At 42.7% G+C, this 18,129-nt stretch overlaps 1 protein-coding gene and 1 long non-coding RNA gene across 3 annotated transcripts in view; one reads left to right on the top strand and one right to left on the bottom strand.

Moving 5' to 3' along the window:
• LOC112142210 overlaps positions 1-918 on the top strand; it is a 5,760-nt gene extending 4,842 nt beyond the window's left edge. Inside the window, exons 2-4 of the long non-coding RNA XR_002918548.2 lie at positions 359-495; positions 665-678; positions 806-918. This is a non-coding gene — a long non-coding RNA (uncharacterized LOC112142210). The remainder of the gene's footprint in view (positions 1-358; positions 496-664; positions 679-805) is intronic.
• The window catches only part of vps16 (vacuolar protein sorting 16 homolog), a 21,945-nt gene extending 6,880 nt beyond the window's left edge, over positions 1-15,065 (bottom strand). The window contains exons 1-22 of one of the 2 annotated variants that reach the window (XM_036210854.1): positions 13,946-15,065; positions 10,962-11,050; positions 10,802-10,893; positions 10,601-10,729; positions 10,392-10,536; positions 10,139-10,254; positions 9,948-10,070; positions 6,016-6,071; positions 5,389-5,478; positions 5,074-5,245; positions 4,878-5,009; positions 4,680-4,807; positions 4,562-4,597; positions 4,279-4,387; positions 4,073-4,207; positions 3,789-3,897; positions 3,441-3,538; positions 3,267-3,371; positions 3,029-3,106; positions 2,815-2,901; positions 2,652-2,734; positions 923-1,578 (exon numbers count right to left, since the gene is read on the bottom strand). In XM_036210854.1, coding sequence (XP_036066747.1) covers positions 1,575-1,578; positions 2,652-2,734; positions 2,815-2,901; positions 3,029-3,106; positions 3,267-3,371; positions 3,441-3,538; positions 3,789-3,897; positions 4,073-4,207; positions 4,279-4,387; positions 4,562-4,597; positions 4,680-4,807; positions 4,878-5,009; positions 5,074-5,245; positions 5,389-5,478; positions 6,016-6,071; positions 9,948-10,070; positions 10,139-10,254; positions 10,392-10,536; positions 10,601-10,729; positions 10,802-10,893; positions 10,962-11,050; positions 13,946-13,995 — 2,166 coding nt within the window. In that variant the 5' untranslated portion in view covers positions 13,996-15,065 and the 3' untranslated portion in view covers positions 923-1,574. Of the gene's footprint in view, positions 1-922; positions 1,579-2,651; positions 2,735-2,814; positions 2,902-3,028; positions 3,107-3,266; positions 3,372-3,440; positions 3,539-3,788; positions 3,898-4,072; positions 4,208-4,278; positions 4,388-4,561; positions 4,598-4,679; positions 4,808-4,877; positions 5,010-5,073; positions 5,246-5,388; positions 5,479-6,015; positions 6,072-9,947; positions 10,071-10,138; positions 10,255-10,391; positions 10,537-10,600; positions 10,730-10,801; positions 10,894-10,961; positions 11,051-13,945 lie in introns of those variants that run through there. The other variant, XM_024265456.2, reaches the window with a different exon arrangement.
• Between the last annotated feature and the right edge of the window lie 3,064 nt (positions 15,066-18,129).

Consider the following 18,129-nt stretch of genomic DNA (forward strand, 5'->3'; position numbering starts at 1 on the left):
GTAGATCTGGAGAAAGCTTATGACAGAGTGCCCAGAGAGGAACTATGGTATTGTATGAGGAAGTCTGGAGTGACAGAGAAGTGTGTCCAAGCAGTGCAGAGATCAGAAACATTATTAACATTATTGTTCTGCAGGACAACCAGAACTGGAATTGAGATGTTGTATGTGCTCACTGAACATGGACTAAGATGATATTCTAAGAAAAACAACAGTTCAACCTGTAATGAGTTTGAACAAATCAGTCACTCAGTTTTGTTAAATCTTCTATTAAACTTTGTAGGAAGCATTTTAATGGGTTTTCCTTCACTTTCTTCTTAACTATCAACATGAAAATGAAAACACTGGACACCATCTTTAGAATGGACCATTCCATCGAAATACTGTGTAACAGGTCCAAGGTCAAAATCAGTTGAAGACCACAGCTTTAAGAGATGATGCCAAGGCCCCCTGAAGACCAGTTCTGCTTCGTGTTCCCCCGTTTCTAACCCTCAGCAGGTAAGGAGTGGATCCGACACAAAACTCAGATGTTTATCAAATAAACCAACAACCTGACTGTTTATTTGTATTTAAAACAACAAAATCATAAACTTAGATCACTTTAAAACAACAACAAGAGTCTGATGATGTTTAGCTGTTGATTTAAAAATAACCTGTTTTATTCTAGACCTGAACATCAAAGTACGTAGACGTTTGTCCATGTGATGGCTGCCGCCATCACAGGGCCATCAGGGCAGTAAATGCATAACACACCATATTTCTATTTCTATTGTGGTTTAAGTTTATTAATATTTGTTTTTTTTTTTAGTTGCTGGCCCCAAAAGAAAATTAAATTGTCAGGCCTGACAAAACCAGCATGAGCACTTGGCAGCAATCAACCACAACAGCAAGCAGCTGAATGGACCTTACCATGGCCAAGAGGGGGGATATATCAATGTTTGTATAGATAAACATCATTTGCTTTAGTTTCTAGTTATTGTTATTAATTTCTTAAAGGCAACTTTATGTTAGATTTTGTTAACATATAACAGATTTATTATTTGTGCAGGAATATTGTTTGTAGTTAGAGTTTGTCCTTTGTCAGTTCCCCCTTGTGTTTCTTCAGTGGCCTGATCACCCACTATATATGTTCTCTTGTGTCTCTGTTCAAGTTAGGTCAGTTTTCAGTCTGTTCAAGTATGTTACTTTGCTAACTAATGCTTTTGCCTGAGTTCCCTTATTGTTTAGTTGACCCCTTTTAAGGGCCCAGTGTGTTATTTAAATCATTTTTTGAAAAGAAAATTAAATTTCAAACTTTTTTGATACGTTTTGCATCCTTTTTGGCTGCAAGTCCAGATTTGAACTCCATGAAACTGAACCCTCCAGGTGTTTAGTCTGGAGTACCAGCTGCCCTGAGCTTCCCCTCGTATCAGCACCTTCACTGAGTCCAGACCGGAACAGCAGAGCAACCTGCTGCTGGTAAACATCCATATCTGGACCTCTGAACATGTTTGAGATGGTAAAACTCCTGAGGGTTCACCTGAGAGTCCATGAAAAGGCTGGATGTCACATGATCCATCTGATGCTCCATCTCTTACTCATCTGAGAACAGAACTTGTAGATAATTTTATCTTTCCTGGGGGAGTAGCTATCCTAAACTGGAGGGGGCATTGTTCCTTTGATGGCTGACGCCGGGGTCACACCGGACGAGGAACGGAGTCCGCTTCCATTCGGCGCCCATGTTAACCTATGGCGTCGGTCACACCAGGAGCGGAGCGGAGTGGCGCGGAGGGTCCACACGGTGCAGCGGAATGTTTCGGCGTCTGGTCGATTTTTTCCGCGAGCGCTCCGCGTCAATACTGGCAGGAAGTTGCATCAAAATACATGAGAAAATCCGGTTTATTTTCAAAATAGAACCAATTTTTCACAATAAAACGCAGCGATTGACAAATGTGATCAGTGTTTTAACACACAATAAATATATATAATATATAATTATTTTATAAATAAACACACAATCGCCATACGCACACATGTTCACGAGCACAGAGACACACAAAACAGACAGATACACAGAGACAGATCAATGCAGTGGGGCACACTGGAGCGGGGCATGGGGCTGTGTTTGAACAAGAGAGGGGCAGAGGAGCGGTTCTTCTTGAAAGAAACATCAGGTAATATTTTTAGTTTATTAATTTACCTACGGAAACACCTGGGAGCACGTGCGTGCACACAGACACACAACAAAACAGACAGACACGCACACGCGCGCACAAACCGATCAATGAAGTGGGCCGACTGCAGAGTTGGGGGGCGGGGTCTGTGTCAACAGGGGCAGAGACCTTCCCCTTTTAGCAGAAACACGGGGTGATGTCTTGGTTATTGACTTATTACCCATGATGGCAAAAAAAGCAATAGCTCTAGCAGAAGCGCCTGTCGACCGTCGTGGAAAGATTCGCGTCTGGTGTGACCTGGAGAGCGGAGCGGACTCGCGCACTCCGCTCGATGCGGAGCATCCAGCGTGACCCCGGCGTAAGTCTTGGCAGTTTTGATTCACACTCAGCTGCTGATTATTGTTCACAAAGAATGCTGGGAAATCATTTTCATAGCAAAGAGAATAGTGTTGGAGAGAAAAATGAGAGCAGCCAATCACACCATGGCTCATTTAGACTCACCTTTTGTCAGGAACTTTAAAGTCTCTGTACAACTGCTCTGCCTGTTTGTGAAGTCCTAACGACAGCAGTGTCTCCATGGTTACCTGAAACCAGACCACATGCTTGGAAGGTGTTGATCAGCAACTTCATTTACCTGTGCAGTCAAAATTCACCCTTTACTTACCTGCAGGGATAGTCCAAGAAGCCCCGCCCCTTTCTCATCATCCAGCTTTCGCTGGAAACGAAGGAGACGCATCTCCTCCTCTGTGGCCTGAGAGATTACAGAAACTTGTTAGCAGCAAACACACACCAGCTATTCGAACAGGAGAATCATGAAGATAAGAAGGACTGGGTGATAGTATTTACTCATGGATCAGGTTCTCAGATTCTCCTGTTACCTTTGCAGCAAAGTCGTTTTTGGCCTTGTTGTACTCGTCTACAGCGTTCTGCAGCTGAGAGAGACGGCTCTCCAACCTCTGCAGGGACACAGGTGAGAAGAAATGTAAGAACTCATGTGAGGGACACAGGTGAGATGAGTAGTGTAAGTTTCAGTAACTCCTTTACTTGCAGAGGATGAGACAGGACTTCTCATTCTCGCACAAACATGTGGACACACCTGTCGGTTCCTGCTCTTACCTTTTCTCTGTAAGACACAGTGACGTAGTAGTTGGCCAGCTCCTGATGGTTGTCATCCTGGTTATAGAGGTCCTTCAGCGTCTCTTGCTCCTGAAGCTTACAGAACTGCAAAAACCTCTAACAAATGAAAAAGCCACCTGGAAAGCCTCGACAGGTATAGAAATGAGAACTCACTTGTCTGTAGAGGCTGAGGGCCACCGGCTGGTTCCTCAGCGTCATGAAGAAATCCCCTCTGTTCATTTCATTCTTCAGGTGTGTGACCACCATGTAGACTGATCCAAAAGACGGGTACACAGCTCAGAGAAGCTTTAACGTTAAAGAGCTTTGTACACTTTAACAAAAAATGAAGTTTTAGAACATGACACGGACAAAGTTCAGGAGAACTTCCCAAACAGAAAACAATTACAGAAGAAACCTGTCAATACTGTGAGATAATCAAGGATGATCAGGAGAAAACTAGGAGGAAAAAAAGGTTCAGTTAGTTAGGAGTTAGAAGAATACCTATGCTGAGTAAAAACTCACCCAGGTCTGTGTCTCCACTTTCTACAGCCTTATTGAGAGCCAGATGACTCCTCTTCATCTTCAGCAGCAGAGGAACCTGTTCTCCAGACCGAGGCTCAAAGTCCAGGAGCTGCAGTACAAAGAAACCAAGATGTTTAACACAACTGAACATGCATCTGGAAGTACGCTTGTGTGGTATTAAGGAAATACCGTATACCATCAGTATCTAAAAATAGACAGTATCTTTTTCAATACCGTCATGAAAAAAATTGACCTATTAAAGAGAGGCCGGTTGTTCTGTGTACCTTGATGGCGAGTTCGGTGCGTCCACATTCATAAGCTTTAGCAGCGATATGAGAGTACGAGACACCAGGTGATTCTCCCACCTTCACACACACTGCTCGTGCTATGGCGTCATCTGACAATTCTTTCTGCTGCACCTGGACACGCCCACACACAGGTGAGGAACAGGAGAGGAAGCAGCCACAGGTGAAACAGGCGAGTCATTTACCTTACAGGAGGCCCAGTGCTTCAGGACTCTGTTAACGCCCTGATAGTCAGGAATCTTCAGGTAACGACAGATCTCAATGGCTAACGGGTAAAACTGCCGGAACAACAACCTGAGGCAGGTAAACAGAAAAAGGGAAATTCATGAACTTCAGGTACAGAAACAGTTTCCACCTGAAATAAACTCACGGGTTGATTAAAAACACTTTTAACAAAGAAAGTCTTTTAAAGAGAAAACAGATTTTTATTTCTACAAAACAAGAATTTCTCGCCCACAATCAGCTCACCTATCAATCAGCACCTGCAATGTCATCTGCTTGAATCTGAGGTTGGTGGTCAAGAACTACATCTGTATTGTCTAGAACTACTTCTCCCATCATGCTCCTATGAAGCTCCGGAGGATACTGGGTGTGTGTGAGTGGCATTCCCACGCTGCTCTCGCGAACGGCGTTCAGTACTCGCAGCTCTCTGCAGGTGGACACAAAGTGATCCGAGCAGAAGTCTGTCAGGAAACACTTCCCAAAGGAAGCCGCCTGAAAGAGGAGAAACCACACTGCAGGTTACAGACAAACACCAGGAATCTGAGGATCATCAGGCTCTCACCCTCATCAGGGACTTCTGGGTAGCGGGGTCGTACTCGTGAGCCGCCGCCTCCACACATTGTTGCACCGCCTTCTCCAGCACGTTCTGCTCCTTGATCTCCCTCAGGTACTCGTCAGCTTTCTGGCTGGATTTCTGTGAACGAGGAATCAGCATCAAGCTGTGAACACACCTGGAGGACAGGTGCAGACAGGGGTACCTCATACTCCCGGTGGGCCTCCAGCAACAGAGCTCCAGGAGCCATGGAGGCAATCTTGAAGATATCCTGACAGACTAGCGGGACCTCCTGCAGTAGTTCCTGGTTGGTGGAGTTGATGATCCGAACTCCGTCCAATTCACCCACCAAAAAAGACACATCCACAACAGGGAATATGGGGTTTTGGGTCAAGGTGGAGCTCAGAGAAAGCAGGAGAACCTCCATGTGTTTCTGAAAAACCCTTATCTGCACAGAACTGGCTTGAACTAATCTGGACTCAAGTGGTCCAGGTCCAAGTGTTTGCAGTTTTTAGGATACTGGATGGTGTCATTACACTCTCCAACCACTAGGAGCAGTCTCTCCCACATCAACACCACAGATGGCTGCTGACTCTTCGGCCTGCGACACCTGAGCAGGTAGACGGAGGGAGACAGAGGCACAAAGTAGGAGTGTAACAGATCACGGACTATCCATGGTTTGGCACACACTTGTACAGATTTAGAAGATTTAATTTGGACATTAAGGGGGTGGGGCAAGGAAAAATTTGCATTTTAGGGGGTACCAGTACTTTTGAAATGGTTCCAGTACCTAAATGGTGCTTCAACAAATTAAGAAAATAAAAAACAAGTCAGTGTGATGAAGCAGCATGACAGGGTGAAGCGCTTGAATGTTCTTAAGATGCTTATTTCCTTCTTATGACCGTCTGCATTGCAGGGCTGCATCTCTGCTGTCACACACGCTGAAGTAAATATGGACTTCAACGCTCATCGCTAGAATTGATTGACACTTTTAAAATGAAGCAACCATTTCTATACAGTACCAGTAGCACCACATACATTGGTACTGGTACCAACTTAGCAGTGAGTTCCAGTACCATCCCTAGAAGACAGGTGAAAGAGGTGAAAGAGGTGAAAGAGGTGAAAGAGGTGAAAGAGGTAAACGTACCACAGCATCTGTTTGGGTCTGTCTGTCTTCTTGGTGTCAAATTCTATAAGTTTTTCCTGCAGAAAGAAGACTTAACATTTAATCAGTCCTGCAGTTAACCGTCATTTAACGAATGAATCTGCTTCAGTTTCATGATGAAAAACAAAGACACATAAATCCACCTGGAAAGCCAAAGAAAGAAGAAACCTGAAGAGACTTCAGTGTGACAACCAGAATATCAGATTAAAAAAAAAAAAAAAACAGAACATTTTTTTAATAATAAACACAAAACATCTTATGCTTGTGTGGAGATTTTTTTAATCTCTTTGACCGCTTTTACTTTAAACTAGAGCTGTCAGGCGATTACATTTTTAATCGCGATTAATTGCATTTTGTCCAGAGTTAACTCGCGATTAATCGCAAATTAATATGTGGCCTTTTTTTAGGAAAAAAATTTGTGCTTCATGGAATTTAGCGGCCCTACATTAATTATGAAAACAAGAATGGCAAAATTAATAATTTTCATCAGAAATACTTTATTTTGTAACATTGTATTGAGATAAACTTTCTTAACAATAAAAGCTGTAACATAAAATGCCTAACAAAAGCCCAAGTGCAAGTGAAGGGCATTTTAAATTCAAAACTTCAATCAACGTTCAGTAAAATAAAATAAAAAACATCAAAAATAACATTTCCATAACACTTTCATGTTCATTTTTTGTCAGGACCAAATCTTTTCCTCCTCTGCTGAACTACAGTAATAAATGAAATAGAGATTTATCATTTCCAATGAACTTTTGTTTTTTAAAACCTTAAAGACTGAGAAAAGCAGGATACTCTGTGGATAGTTTGACAGTCTGTTACTGTTGCCGCGTTCTCTGGCTGCAGCTCGATGCAGCGACGTGTCCAGCGGAGCTCACGCCATGAATATGCCGGCAGACAGACCGCTATGCTGGGGCTGGATCACGCTTAAACCTCCAGAACATTTAAAACGTCCCCCGGTGCGCTTGCTGTTCGGAACGTCGGGGGTCCGCAGCTCTCGGGACACGGCGCCGGACGCGAGCCGGTACCACCAGACGTGGTACTGGACGCGAACCGGACCCGGGTTAGGGTGCAGGAGCTCTCCAGGTCCTAGAGCTGGCCGGTTCTAGCTCGCAGCTCGGTGGTTGGAGACCCGCTCGTGATCTAGTGAGAGCAGCCGGTGAGTTAGAGGGCGATGAGGTACGCCTGGGCGCGGTATGGAAAGGAACGTATGAGAAAATACGCGATTAATGCGTCAAAGAAATTGTCTGCGTCAAGCACATGTCAGATTAACGCGACAAATCGGACAGCCCTACTTTAAACTGATAACAAATTTTTAGTTTAGCATTTCTGGCAAAGTTTGTATTAGATTTTTTTGTTCATTAATTGTAGAAAATCTTACGTAACTACTTTAAGTTTTAATTTTCGGCTGAATGTTTATGTATTTTAACAGGAAATTGAACATTTTCCATTCTATGATTTTTCTGTAGAAAAATCTTCATACTTTTATTTGCCTTTACCAACATATGTTGGAAGCATGTTAGCATTTTCTGAATGTCACAAGCAGGTTTTATTGTCGTATCAATTATATTCAAGTGTCTGTATTAAGAAATGCTCTGTATTAACAGTGATATAGAAAAAAGTGGATCCATGTGTTCAGATTTATGTTATGAAACAAACAGAAAAGGTTTGTTTTACATTGAAGCACAGGAATAACTTTTAGTCTAGTTTGAAGTCCCACCCCAACTATACATTTTTTTTGTAAAATTGTTTACTGTGGTCTTTTAATCATGACTTTAGCCGAAATAAATAAATAAAAAACCTGTGTTGTTTTTAAATGGTAAATGGCGTATACTTGTACTTGTATAGCGCTTCAACCCTCCTTCGAGGGCCCAAGGCGCTTCAATTCAATTCAATTCAATTTTATTTATATAGCCCAAAATCACAAAGGAATTTGCCTTATTGGGCTTCAAAATATGAACAATAGTTAAAAACTAAACAGACTACATAAACTGGTTATCCCTGCCCTTAGACCCTCCCTCCCGGTAAGGAAAAACTCCTAAAAAACCTGAGTCAGGAAAAAAGAAGAAACCTTAGGGATTCCCACATGAGTCACAGACCCACTCACCCATTCACACACTGGTGGTGGTATTTAAGACATTATCTGCACATTGGCAGTAAGTCATTAGAAATTCACCTCAGAGTTGTGGAAGGGACAGCTGGTGCGGAGCAACCCCGCCCCCTTCCTGTTGCTGAAAGCTCAGTTTGTGCACTCCCACGCAAGCTTATAGCCCCGAGTTAACATTAGCTGTGAAGCAAAAACGGCGAGCAACATTGGAGATATCCAGCCATCCAGTTTTAAGGCAGATGCTAGCTCAGACACTGAGGCAAACGAAGAGGGGTGAGAGGGAGAAAGGTTGGAGAGGAGCAGTGAGACCTTTGGCTGGCCCAAGTCAGTTGCTGAGCCACGAACCTTAGCTTCTTCTAACTGTCGCTGCTTTTCCATTAACTCTGAAACTTCGGATTTTTTTACAGTAAATTCTCTTTTTGGAAACACCACAATTTCGAAAAAGTCTAATTTATTGAAAACAAGTTTTTGCGCTTAGAGCAGGTGGTTTTTTTTTAGGTGTTTCAAAATAGAAATTTTTCACAAAACTCCAATGGAAACACTTTTTTCAAATTAAATGCGCTTCTTGCTAATGAAGTGTCTGTCCTGAGCACTGTACAGCGGGCGCCACGAGAGATCCCACAGCTTAACAGTTGCATATCATACGGAATCGAACAGCTTCTCCGTAAAATCACCAACCAAGATTTCCTCTTCAATTCATCTGTAGCTGCACTTCTGCTGTTTGCAGCCAGAATTAGACGCAGAAGTCTCCTTTGAGATGAGCACGAGTGACAAACTTGAATGTACTTGTCATGTTTTCAAACAGAAAAAATAATTCCAGCTGCCCACTAGTTAGAATGGATTTTTTTTATATTGCTGAACTGGTTTCTCATGTGCATCTGAGACTGTTAATGAACTAGATGCGCTGCACGCGCGCGGGCGCACACAACACTGCAGTGACGTCAGTCACCCAAATGCTCCCTTTTAGTGAATCAAATAAAAAATATATACTTGTTCTCATCCATCGCCGTGTTTTTAATGACTTACCGCGTGAGTTGGTTTTGTTAATTTGCATAATTAAGATATAATGGAAACAGTGTCTTTGTGAAACTGTTTTTTTAACATTTCTAGGATTTTGATAAAGTTTTGCCCATATGTGTAAAGGAAACGCAGCTTGTGAGTTTTTATCTGCACCTGATCCATCACAATTTGAGTGAAGAAATACTCAGAAACAGTTTTATTCTGAAATTATTTTAGTCCTCCAACATGGAAAAATGCTATTACATGTTAAAAACACCGAAAACTCTATTCTTATTGAAGTGGGTCTTTATGGGTTTTTAAACATCCTAAATGAACCTACAAACTGCTCTGTATTTTCTGTGATGCTGAGATTTTCACATTTACTGATTGAGAGTATGGTTAAAAGTATTTAGAAGTTTGTCTAACACATTGTTGTTCTGTTGCTACTTCTTACTGTTTTCTTCAAAGTTATTTAAATATACTGTAAAGAAACACTGTGTTTGGTACAAATGACCCAAACATTGGAGGATAACAACCTTTTTTAACGGTAATGACCGTCTTTTCTTTTTGAAGGACACAAAACTTGAGCTCGAGTCTGCCAGGACTTTATCAGGCCACCAGAGGTCCTCGTTTTCTGTTTTGTTTTTTAGTGAAATGTTTCTTTATGAGTATTTTTTTCTGAACTGATCTTTTATCCATTTTACTGCTGTTCAGAATGGGATGCAATTAGAATATTTTAAGGTTACTTAGGATGACTAAGCCACACCCTACACAAACATCCAAGCAGTAAAGAACCACAGCTCACCTGTAGGTTAGAAAGCCCTGCCCACAGGTGTCCAGAGTCTGTGAAGAGGGACAAGTACTTGTAGCTGAAAGAGACACTCATGTGGACAATGCTGCCTGCATGGGGACTCAGGCCTGGGGGACACTGCAGACAGGTACAGGTGTTTAGACAGATGGGTGGGTGACCCTTAAATGTCCATCTGCGTGTCTCACCACAGCAGTGCAGGACGTGTTATCAAGGATGTAAAGTTCTGGTCCGATGGACAGCAAAACTTTGGTCTGTCTGTCTTGAGTGAGGACGACCCAAGAGGCCGGTTTTCCCTGGAGACCTGAGCAGGCAGGTGAGGGGGGAGACACACAAACACAGTCATGACAGTTTGTCCATCACAGAAACACACAAAGATCAGCAATTGAGGAAATAGGAGTGTGATCTGACAGAGTTCATTCCACAGCTCACAGACCTTACCTGGTACCTCAGGTAACCTGCGCAGTTTCAGATCCTCGATGTTTGTGGCCAAGGTGAAGCGGGAGGACCCTGTTACTATAGCAATACCTGTCCCATAGGGAGAGTGGAACACCTTGGCCTCCAAAACCTGACTCTGGACAACTTCCTGAGAGGAACAACAGTCAAAGTCAGGTCATGACCCAACAAGTTCTGAAACAGTCCAGACTGACCTGTCCCATGCTGAAGTGTCTTTTGAAAGATCCAAACAGATCATAGATCAGAACTGAGCCGTCCTCCTGAACACACAGCAGCTCATCGCTTACGGACCAGCCCAGATGGACAACAGGTCCACTCTTCCACTGTGACAGAGCCACACAAACAGGTCAGCGTGATCCAGGAGCTCATGATTAGGTGATCAAACCGATCCTTACAGGAAAGCTAGTGATGGCTATGCCCGATGCCGAGTAGATCTCCAGCTGAGGTCGAGAACTTGGAGAATGCCTAAGAGGTTCTCTGAGAAGAGCTGAGACAGACCCATTAAAATTTGTGGATACAAGACCAAACAAACACTTGTAGGGGAGCGTGACTCACCTATGGGTCCGCCATACGGTGCCGCAGCCACCAGACTGTCCCGAAGCCCATCTCGAATACTCCAAGACATCTCATAGAGCTCCAACTTCCTGCATGAAAACACAGAGAGAACCCAGAGGTTGTAAATACAGAGCTACCAGAGACCCAAACCCTGAACTATTAATCCTGAACCACTAACCCTAAAGCCTTAAACCTGAACCAGCATCTGTGCATTAGCCTGACACTACCGTCTCATTTCTAACCAGAGAATGGACGAACCTCCAGACAAATTTCCCCAGAGAAACATTCAGGCTAGGGCTGGGCGATATGACGATAAAAAACCGTCGTACGATCTCCAAAGCTGACGATCTGTCATTTTTGAGAGATCGTTATATCGCGATCTTCTACGAAAAGCTGCAAGAGCGAGAAGGCAAAAGCTTGTTGACAGCTGTGACTTTAAATCCGAGCTGCTGCTGCTGCTCCTCCTCCTCCTCCTCCTCCTCCTCCTCCTCCTCCTCCTCCGCGGTGTGTTTCTCCTGTTTGGAAGTCATGTGACATACGACGGGACAGAGTCGCGTGCGCCGTCATTATGGATCGAGTCTTCTCGAGTAATGAATGACGGAGGTCCGAAAAAGTAACAAAAGGAGACGCAGTGTCTTGCAATCGACTTCAAAAACCTTGACAACAAAATAATCCGATGGAGAGGAATCATCACAGGACAGGAATCGCATTTTAATAGAGAGAAATCAGGCTGGGAACTTTGAACTGTGTGCTAAAGTGGGTGCTAGCAACTCTTGAGAGACATGCTAGTTTGGTTCTTTGATGTATGTTTTTATTAATGTTTCGTGTTTTTAAACATAGCGGATGATAATCGCACGTATTTACGTTCAACCTGCACAAAAACTGATGGTAATTCATGCAGGAAACACGTAAAATGTTCGGTCATGATGTCCGGTGCTGCATTGTTTTGCTAGCTCTTTGCATAGCTTTTGCTAGCTACTGTAAGAGCCTAAATCTTATCGTCAGTCGCACTCCCCTTGTAAGAAGTGTAAGTGAGTTTGCACATAATTTTCTTAATCCGTGGCGTCACCGTTGAGGTTCTTTCTTGGTCGTTCGGACCGAATAAAAGCCCAGCTAGAATAAACAGCGCTAATGCTAACGCTAGCTTTCTGCTCAGTGACATAAACACAGCAGAGAGCAGATGTTAGTGAAGGAGCTGTGGATATAAACTTTAACCTGCCACAACATTTACAGCTATTATCTCTGTGTTTGAATCTTAACAGTTTGGCAGATGTATTTGATGTTATCATCCAAGTTTAAAAATGTTTTTTGTATCAGTTAAAGATGCTAGCTGGAGCCTTTTTCTCAAAGTACAATGAAATCGTCTATTTGAAGGTAAATTCTGAAGCAATTGAGATTTATTTACCATGTATATAATCCAAAAATAATAAAAGTTTTAGTTTCATTTGAAAATGTGGTAAAGGGTGTTTTTTTTAATTACTATTTTTATAATTTAGCACTTTGAGCTGTTTTTAATAGGGAAAGGACTTTACTAAACTTTATCAGTCATTCATGCTATTAACTTCATCAGTCTCCCTCATTTCTGGTCTTGGGTGACAATCATTTACAAGCTCTGTTTTATGGATTTTAGCACAAAGACAAAATTAAAACTCACTGATATTTAGAAGCTGTTCATTTGACACCAATGCATTAGCTGTAGCAGTAGAAGACGCAATTCTCGCAATATTTACAGATTAATCCTAATAGATAATAACTATTTAATTCGATGTAAATATTTGTTCAAAAATATGTTTACTTCTTTCAACTAAAATCATTATAATTAAATTTTTGTCAATTTGAATTTATTTTTTCAAAAATCGTGATAAAATCGAAATCGTGAAATAAAATTAAAAAATCGTGATTTTAGTTTTTTGCCATATCGCCCAGCCCTAATTCAGGCTGTTGTTATGCGTCTTCCCTGAACTAGGAGGTAATGGGTTCCATTCCCCCTGCCAGAATGTGTTTCCCCAACCTCAGACATTGTTGATTTGTTTCGTTAGTCATATATTGCTCCAAAAAGCGTTAAAAGACGGTGGCTGATTACAGCAGACTTTATTCTGGGGTTTTAGTGAGTTTACCGTCATATTGGACTTTTTCTAACCACAAAATCAGGGCGCACAGATTCTGTCAGATCCAGCCAGACCCAGCCTACCAGAATCTGTACCCCAAATTATTTGCAGCAGAAACATTATGTATTTAATAATTACCTGTTGTTACATGCTTCCATCAAAAAGTTCATTTTAAAAAACGTGTTTCTTATTCTAAATGACCAAAACAAATGTTTTCTTTTTTTTTAAAAAAAAAAAAAGAAGAAGAAGAAGAAGAAGAAACAGTCGTTTTACATCAAATATATGTGGGGGAAATGCAAATTTTGGCAATAAAGCCCCTAGATATAAAAGTAGTTTACCAAAACGAAATTCAAAGTGGCATCACTGCAAGATAAAAAATTAAAAATAAAAAAAAAAGAATCTCAAATGTTGAACAATTCCCATGGAGGGTGATCAGAATAACACATATTGTAATCATCCACCTTCTTTTTTGCTTTTTGAGACAAAATATAAATGTTACGAAACAAATCAACGACGCCAACGAAGACCGGGGAAACACATTCTGGCGCGGGGGCGTACCTTAGCACAACACTAACAAACACGGAACATAGTGAATTTAGATCCACCTGCATTAAAAGAGGGATACGAATAAATACAAACAAGAACGAAAGTAAAAACTGGAAAAAAATCAAATGTTCGGTTATTTTCATGAACCAATCCACTCCGCAGAATGTCACGTCGATTAAGTTACTTTATGTTTTAGTTGTTTTTGTGTGCTCCTATTTTGATTTTTCCTCAAAGTTTTTAAGAAGCTGTTAGCATGCTAGCAGTTCGTGCTACATGTCGCAGCTAGCATGCTAACAGCAGCGGAACAAAGACGGAGCGGGAACGGCTGACCGGTAAAAGGCCTCCCCGAGTGGGTTCCAGCTGGCCGTGACAAACGCCATTCGGAGCGCCTGGACTCGGAACCGGTCTCTGCTGCAGGACAGTGAGGAAGACGGAGGCTTTCAGTCAGCTGAGCTGCTGCAGACCCCTCTTCTTCGTGTGATTTAAATGGCGGGTGGCACCTCAAGGTGCATTACCGCCACCTAGTGTGTAGGAGAGTGAGTCAGCGTGGGGGACTTGCCCTAGATCAGGGGTCAGCACCGTTCATGACTTGAAGTCTCAATGCAAATGTTTCTCCTCAACCACTGTGCATCACCAACTGTTGAACTCTGTTGTTCGTTTTATCCTGTCAGGGATCACAACAGTGAATCTGCTTTCACTGATTCACACAGGTGGTTATGTGGAGAGTTTTACGCTGGATCCTCTTCCTGACACAATCCTGTATTTTTAAGGTACAGAGATGAAGTTATGCAGCAGCATGAAGAGTCTCGTCTAAAGACCATCACTGCATTTTAGCTCATTGGCCTGGAAACTGAACCCAGATCCTACACCAGCCAACTGAGATATCCAGCCACTTACAGCCATTACTAACTGTAATGTGAACTTTGATGTAAAAAAAAAAAAACTTTTTTCCTACGCTGCTTGTCAAATTAACAAAACCCGGCCATGAAGGCTGACACCATAGACTTTATATACAGTCTATGGCTGACACAGAAGGTAAAGTGCGTCGTGTGAAACTATAAAGTTTTATTGAAAAAAAGAGAAACCCGCAGTATTTATATGGGTGGGCGGGGTCACAGTCATACCTCTGCGTGAATGGCCCCTTTCTTTGTGACACCATGGAGTATCAAAGATCATTAAGAGAAGAGAGGCTCACTCTTTAAAAATTCAAAAAATATATAAACTAACAATAAAAGTGCTAATTGTTGTCACACCTCGGCGTGCCACTGTCTTTCCCTCCGCGTGCCACAGCTGGCACCCCTGAACCCCTGAACTAGATCACTCACGTGAAAACCAGTTCTTCTTACGTTCTTATTAGGCGGTCTATGAACTAGAAAACTATATTTTCCTCAAAAGTCAATTTTTTCTCAAAAAACAGTAAGAGTTTCATTGAAACTCTGCTCCCAACAGCCTCCGACTCAACTTTCTCCTTGACAGCTTTACCCCATCCTCAAGCGCCCGTCTTTCTTTCCTTTACAATTTGCAGTGACACCAAATGTGCTCCACTGACTACCTTTTTTTCTCTTTTTTTAATGAAAGATAAAGTATACAAACAGTATACAGAACAATGAACAATGGAACACAAAGTCAGAGGGTGTTACATGCTGTCAAATAGTTTGTAACGTGAACATATATTAACGGTTTTTAATGCCTGTTTGTTTGAAAAGTTATTTATCTGTTTCATATAGCAGACAACATCAATATAAAAATAAATGTAAACTGAATTTTGATTACTGTACTTGCATCTGTGAATACGAAATTTTGCCAAATAATTGTCAAATTCATTATAAAGTATGTGTTTAAAGAGGCACCCAGCTGCAGGCAAACATGGCAGATGTCATGGCGTATTTATTTATTTATTTTCAGAATATAAGGCGCTCCGTCATGGCCGATAGACGTCCAATAAATGACATAAGTGGACTTTTTTTTTTTTTTTGCTGACGTTTGTTTTGGTCAAAGTGGTAATGGATCAAGGAAGACTGACAGAGGGAACAAAAGTAAGTAAAGTATTAAGAATGATCTCTAAGTATAAACACTGTTATTTTTACGCTGATGCATTCAATGAAAACGGCAATTTTATAGGACTAAATGTCTCATGAATGGGCTGCACGGTGGCGCAGTGGTTAGCGCTCTTGCCTCACAGCGAGAAGGCCCCGGTTCGAATCCCGGCTGGGACCTTTCTGTGTGGAGTTTGCATGTTCTCCCCGTGCATGCGTGGGTTTTCACCGGGGACTCCGGCTTCCTCCCACCGTCCAAAAACATGCTTCATAGGTTCATTGGTGACTCTAAATTGCCCCTAGGTGTGAATGTGAGTGTGAATGGGTGTGTGATTGAGGCCCTGTGACAGACTGGAGACCTGTCCAGGGTGTACCCCGCCTTCGTCCATCAGTAGCCGGGTTAGGCTCCGGCACCCCTGCGACCCCGAAAGGGAAGAAGCGGTCTGGAAGGTGAATGAATGAATGAATGAATAAATGTCTCATGAATCTGAATGAATCAGAAGTTCGTGTGGACGTTAGCTGAACTTAACTTAGCTTAGCTAAAAAATGAAGCTTTTCACCCCACAAACTTCTAAACTTTTAATTTTACTGATGCTTTTTAATTTTTTTTTTTTTATTTAACCTGTACAAAAAGTAAAAAGCCCCTTGAGATCAGGATCTTTTTTTCAAGGGTGACCTGGCCAAGAGGTCAGCAGCACACGTCATTTAAATAGACTTACAATATAAAACAGAGGTATAAGTTGGGGGATGATTTACAATATTTACAACATACAATAATTTGAATTTTAGGTGTGTTAAAAGTGACATTGATTTTTAAGAGATAGTGTAAGTAAACAGTTTTAGCAGAGTGCAAAAAGGTATGAGTAGCATGATAAATAAGTTCAATACAATAATCATTCAGTGCATTTGTTTAACAGCATATATCATTAACATTGACATTCGTCTGGGTCGCTAAAGTGTTCTGTAGCCATGACAGAACGGACTGGCCAAGACACCGACCCAGCTGACCCGGAAGGGCTCAGACTAGCCGTTTCCCAACAAGGCATTCTGCTCGGACATCAAGCGGACGCCCTTTCCCAAGTGGCGATGGCCCAGCGGGATCTCTTTCTTTGCCTGGATGGTATGACTTAGACCTTACACGAACGTACAAATCGTTTTTCCCAGGCTTCACTCGCCACAGCTCATGCCTCCGTCAATCCACCGCCTTCCGCTTCTGGATCACCGTCCGCCCCCGAAAATGTCCGACTCCAACCGGAACCATTCTTCGGGGATGTGGAGAACTGCGGAAGATTTTTGCTGCAGTGCCAGCTGATATGTCAACAAGCTCCCAGACACTATCAAACCGACCACAGTAAGATAACTCTTATTATCAATTCTCTGCATAACAAAGCCCTTCTGTGGGCCCAAGCCTTTCTTGCAGCCAATCCCATCAATAACCTGTCCTATGAACGGTTCCTCAGCGAGTTCCGCCTTATTTTTGACCACCCTCGTAAACAGGAGGAGGCGACCCGGCGACTACTCGCACTCAAACAGCGGAACCGACCCGTAAGCGATCATGTCATTGACTTCCGCATTTTAGCGGTGGAGGCTGGCTGGCCCGATTTGGCCCTCCAGGGTGTTTTTTACCAGTCCCTGAACGAACAAATCAAAGACCACCTCTGCTCCCAACCCGAAGCACGCTCTTTTGAGGAGTTGGTCTCCGCTGCTCTTAGATCGGACATTAGGAGACGCGAACGCCACAAAGAGCGATATCAATCTCCTCCTCGTCCTCTCAAGCTCGCCTACGCCCTACCGATCGAACAGAGCACTGTCACCGAACTCCCTGTCCCTTCCGAACCTCCGGACGAACCCATGCAGATCGGCCACTCGTGGCTGTCAGAAGAGGAACGGTGTAAAAGACTCGAAACAGGTGCCTGTTTCTACTGCGGAGCTCAGGGCCACTTAGTTTCTGGTTGTACACACCGTTTAAACTCCAAAACCCCCTCACTAGACAACAGGCCGAGAGGGGAGCTCACTGCCACAGTTTCTGACAAAGAATTTCTTCAGATCCCTGTCAAGTTATGTCTCGACCTCAAGGTTCATGATTTAAAGGCCCTCATCGACTCTGGAGCTGAACAGAGACTAATTGATATCCATGTTGTTAACCACCTGTCTATCCCCACAGAACCCCTGGACACCCCCATAGTTGCTTCCGGCCTCGGGGGTCAACACCTATCACGCATAACTCACCGCACCAAGTCCATCCTGCTAATCACATCAGGTAACCATAGAGAGTCCATCCAATTTTTTGTCACTAAGTCAGCCCACACTCCCATCGTGTTAGGGATCTCCTGGCTTAAGGTTCATAATCCCCAGTTCAATTGGGCCCAGGGATCCCTCACGCACTGAAGCCCTTACTGTCTAGCATAAATAGCATAAACATAAATATTCACAGCCTCTCATCACTTCTTTTTTTGACTCCGTGCAGAAAGCTTGCAT

This window comes from Oryzias melastigma, unplaced genomic scaffold, assembly GCF_002922805.2.
Source record: "Oryzias melastigma strain HK-1 unplaced genomic scaffold, ASM292280v2 sc00262, whole genome shotgun sequence".
In the NCBI taxonomy this organism is placed as follows: Eukaryota; Metazoa; Chordata; class Actinopteri; order Beloniformes; family Adrianichthyidae; genus Oryzias; species Oryzias melastigma.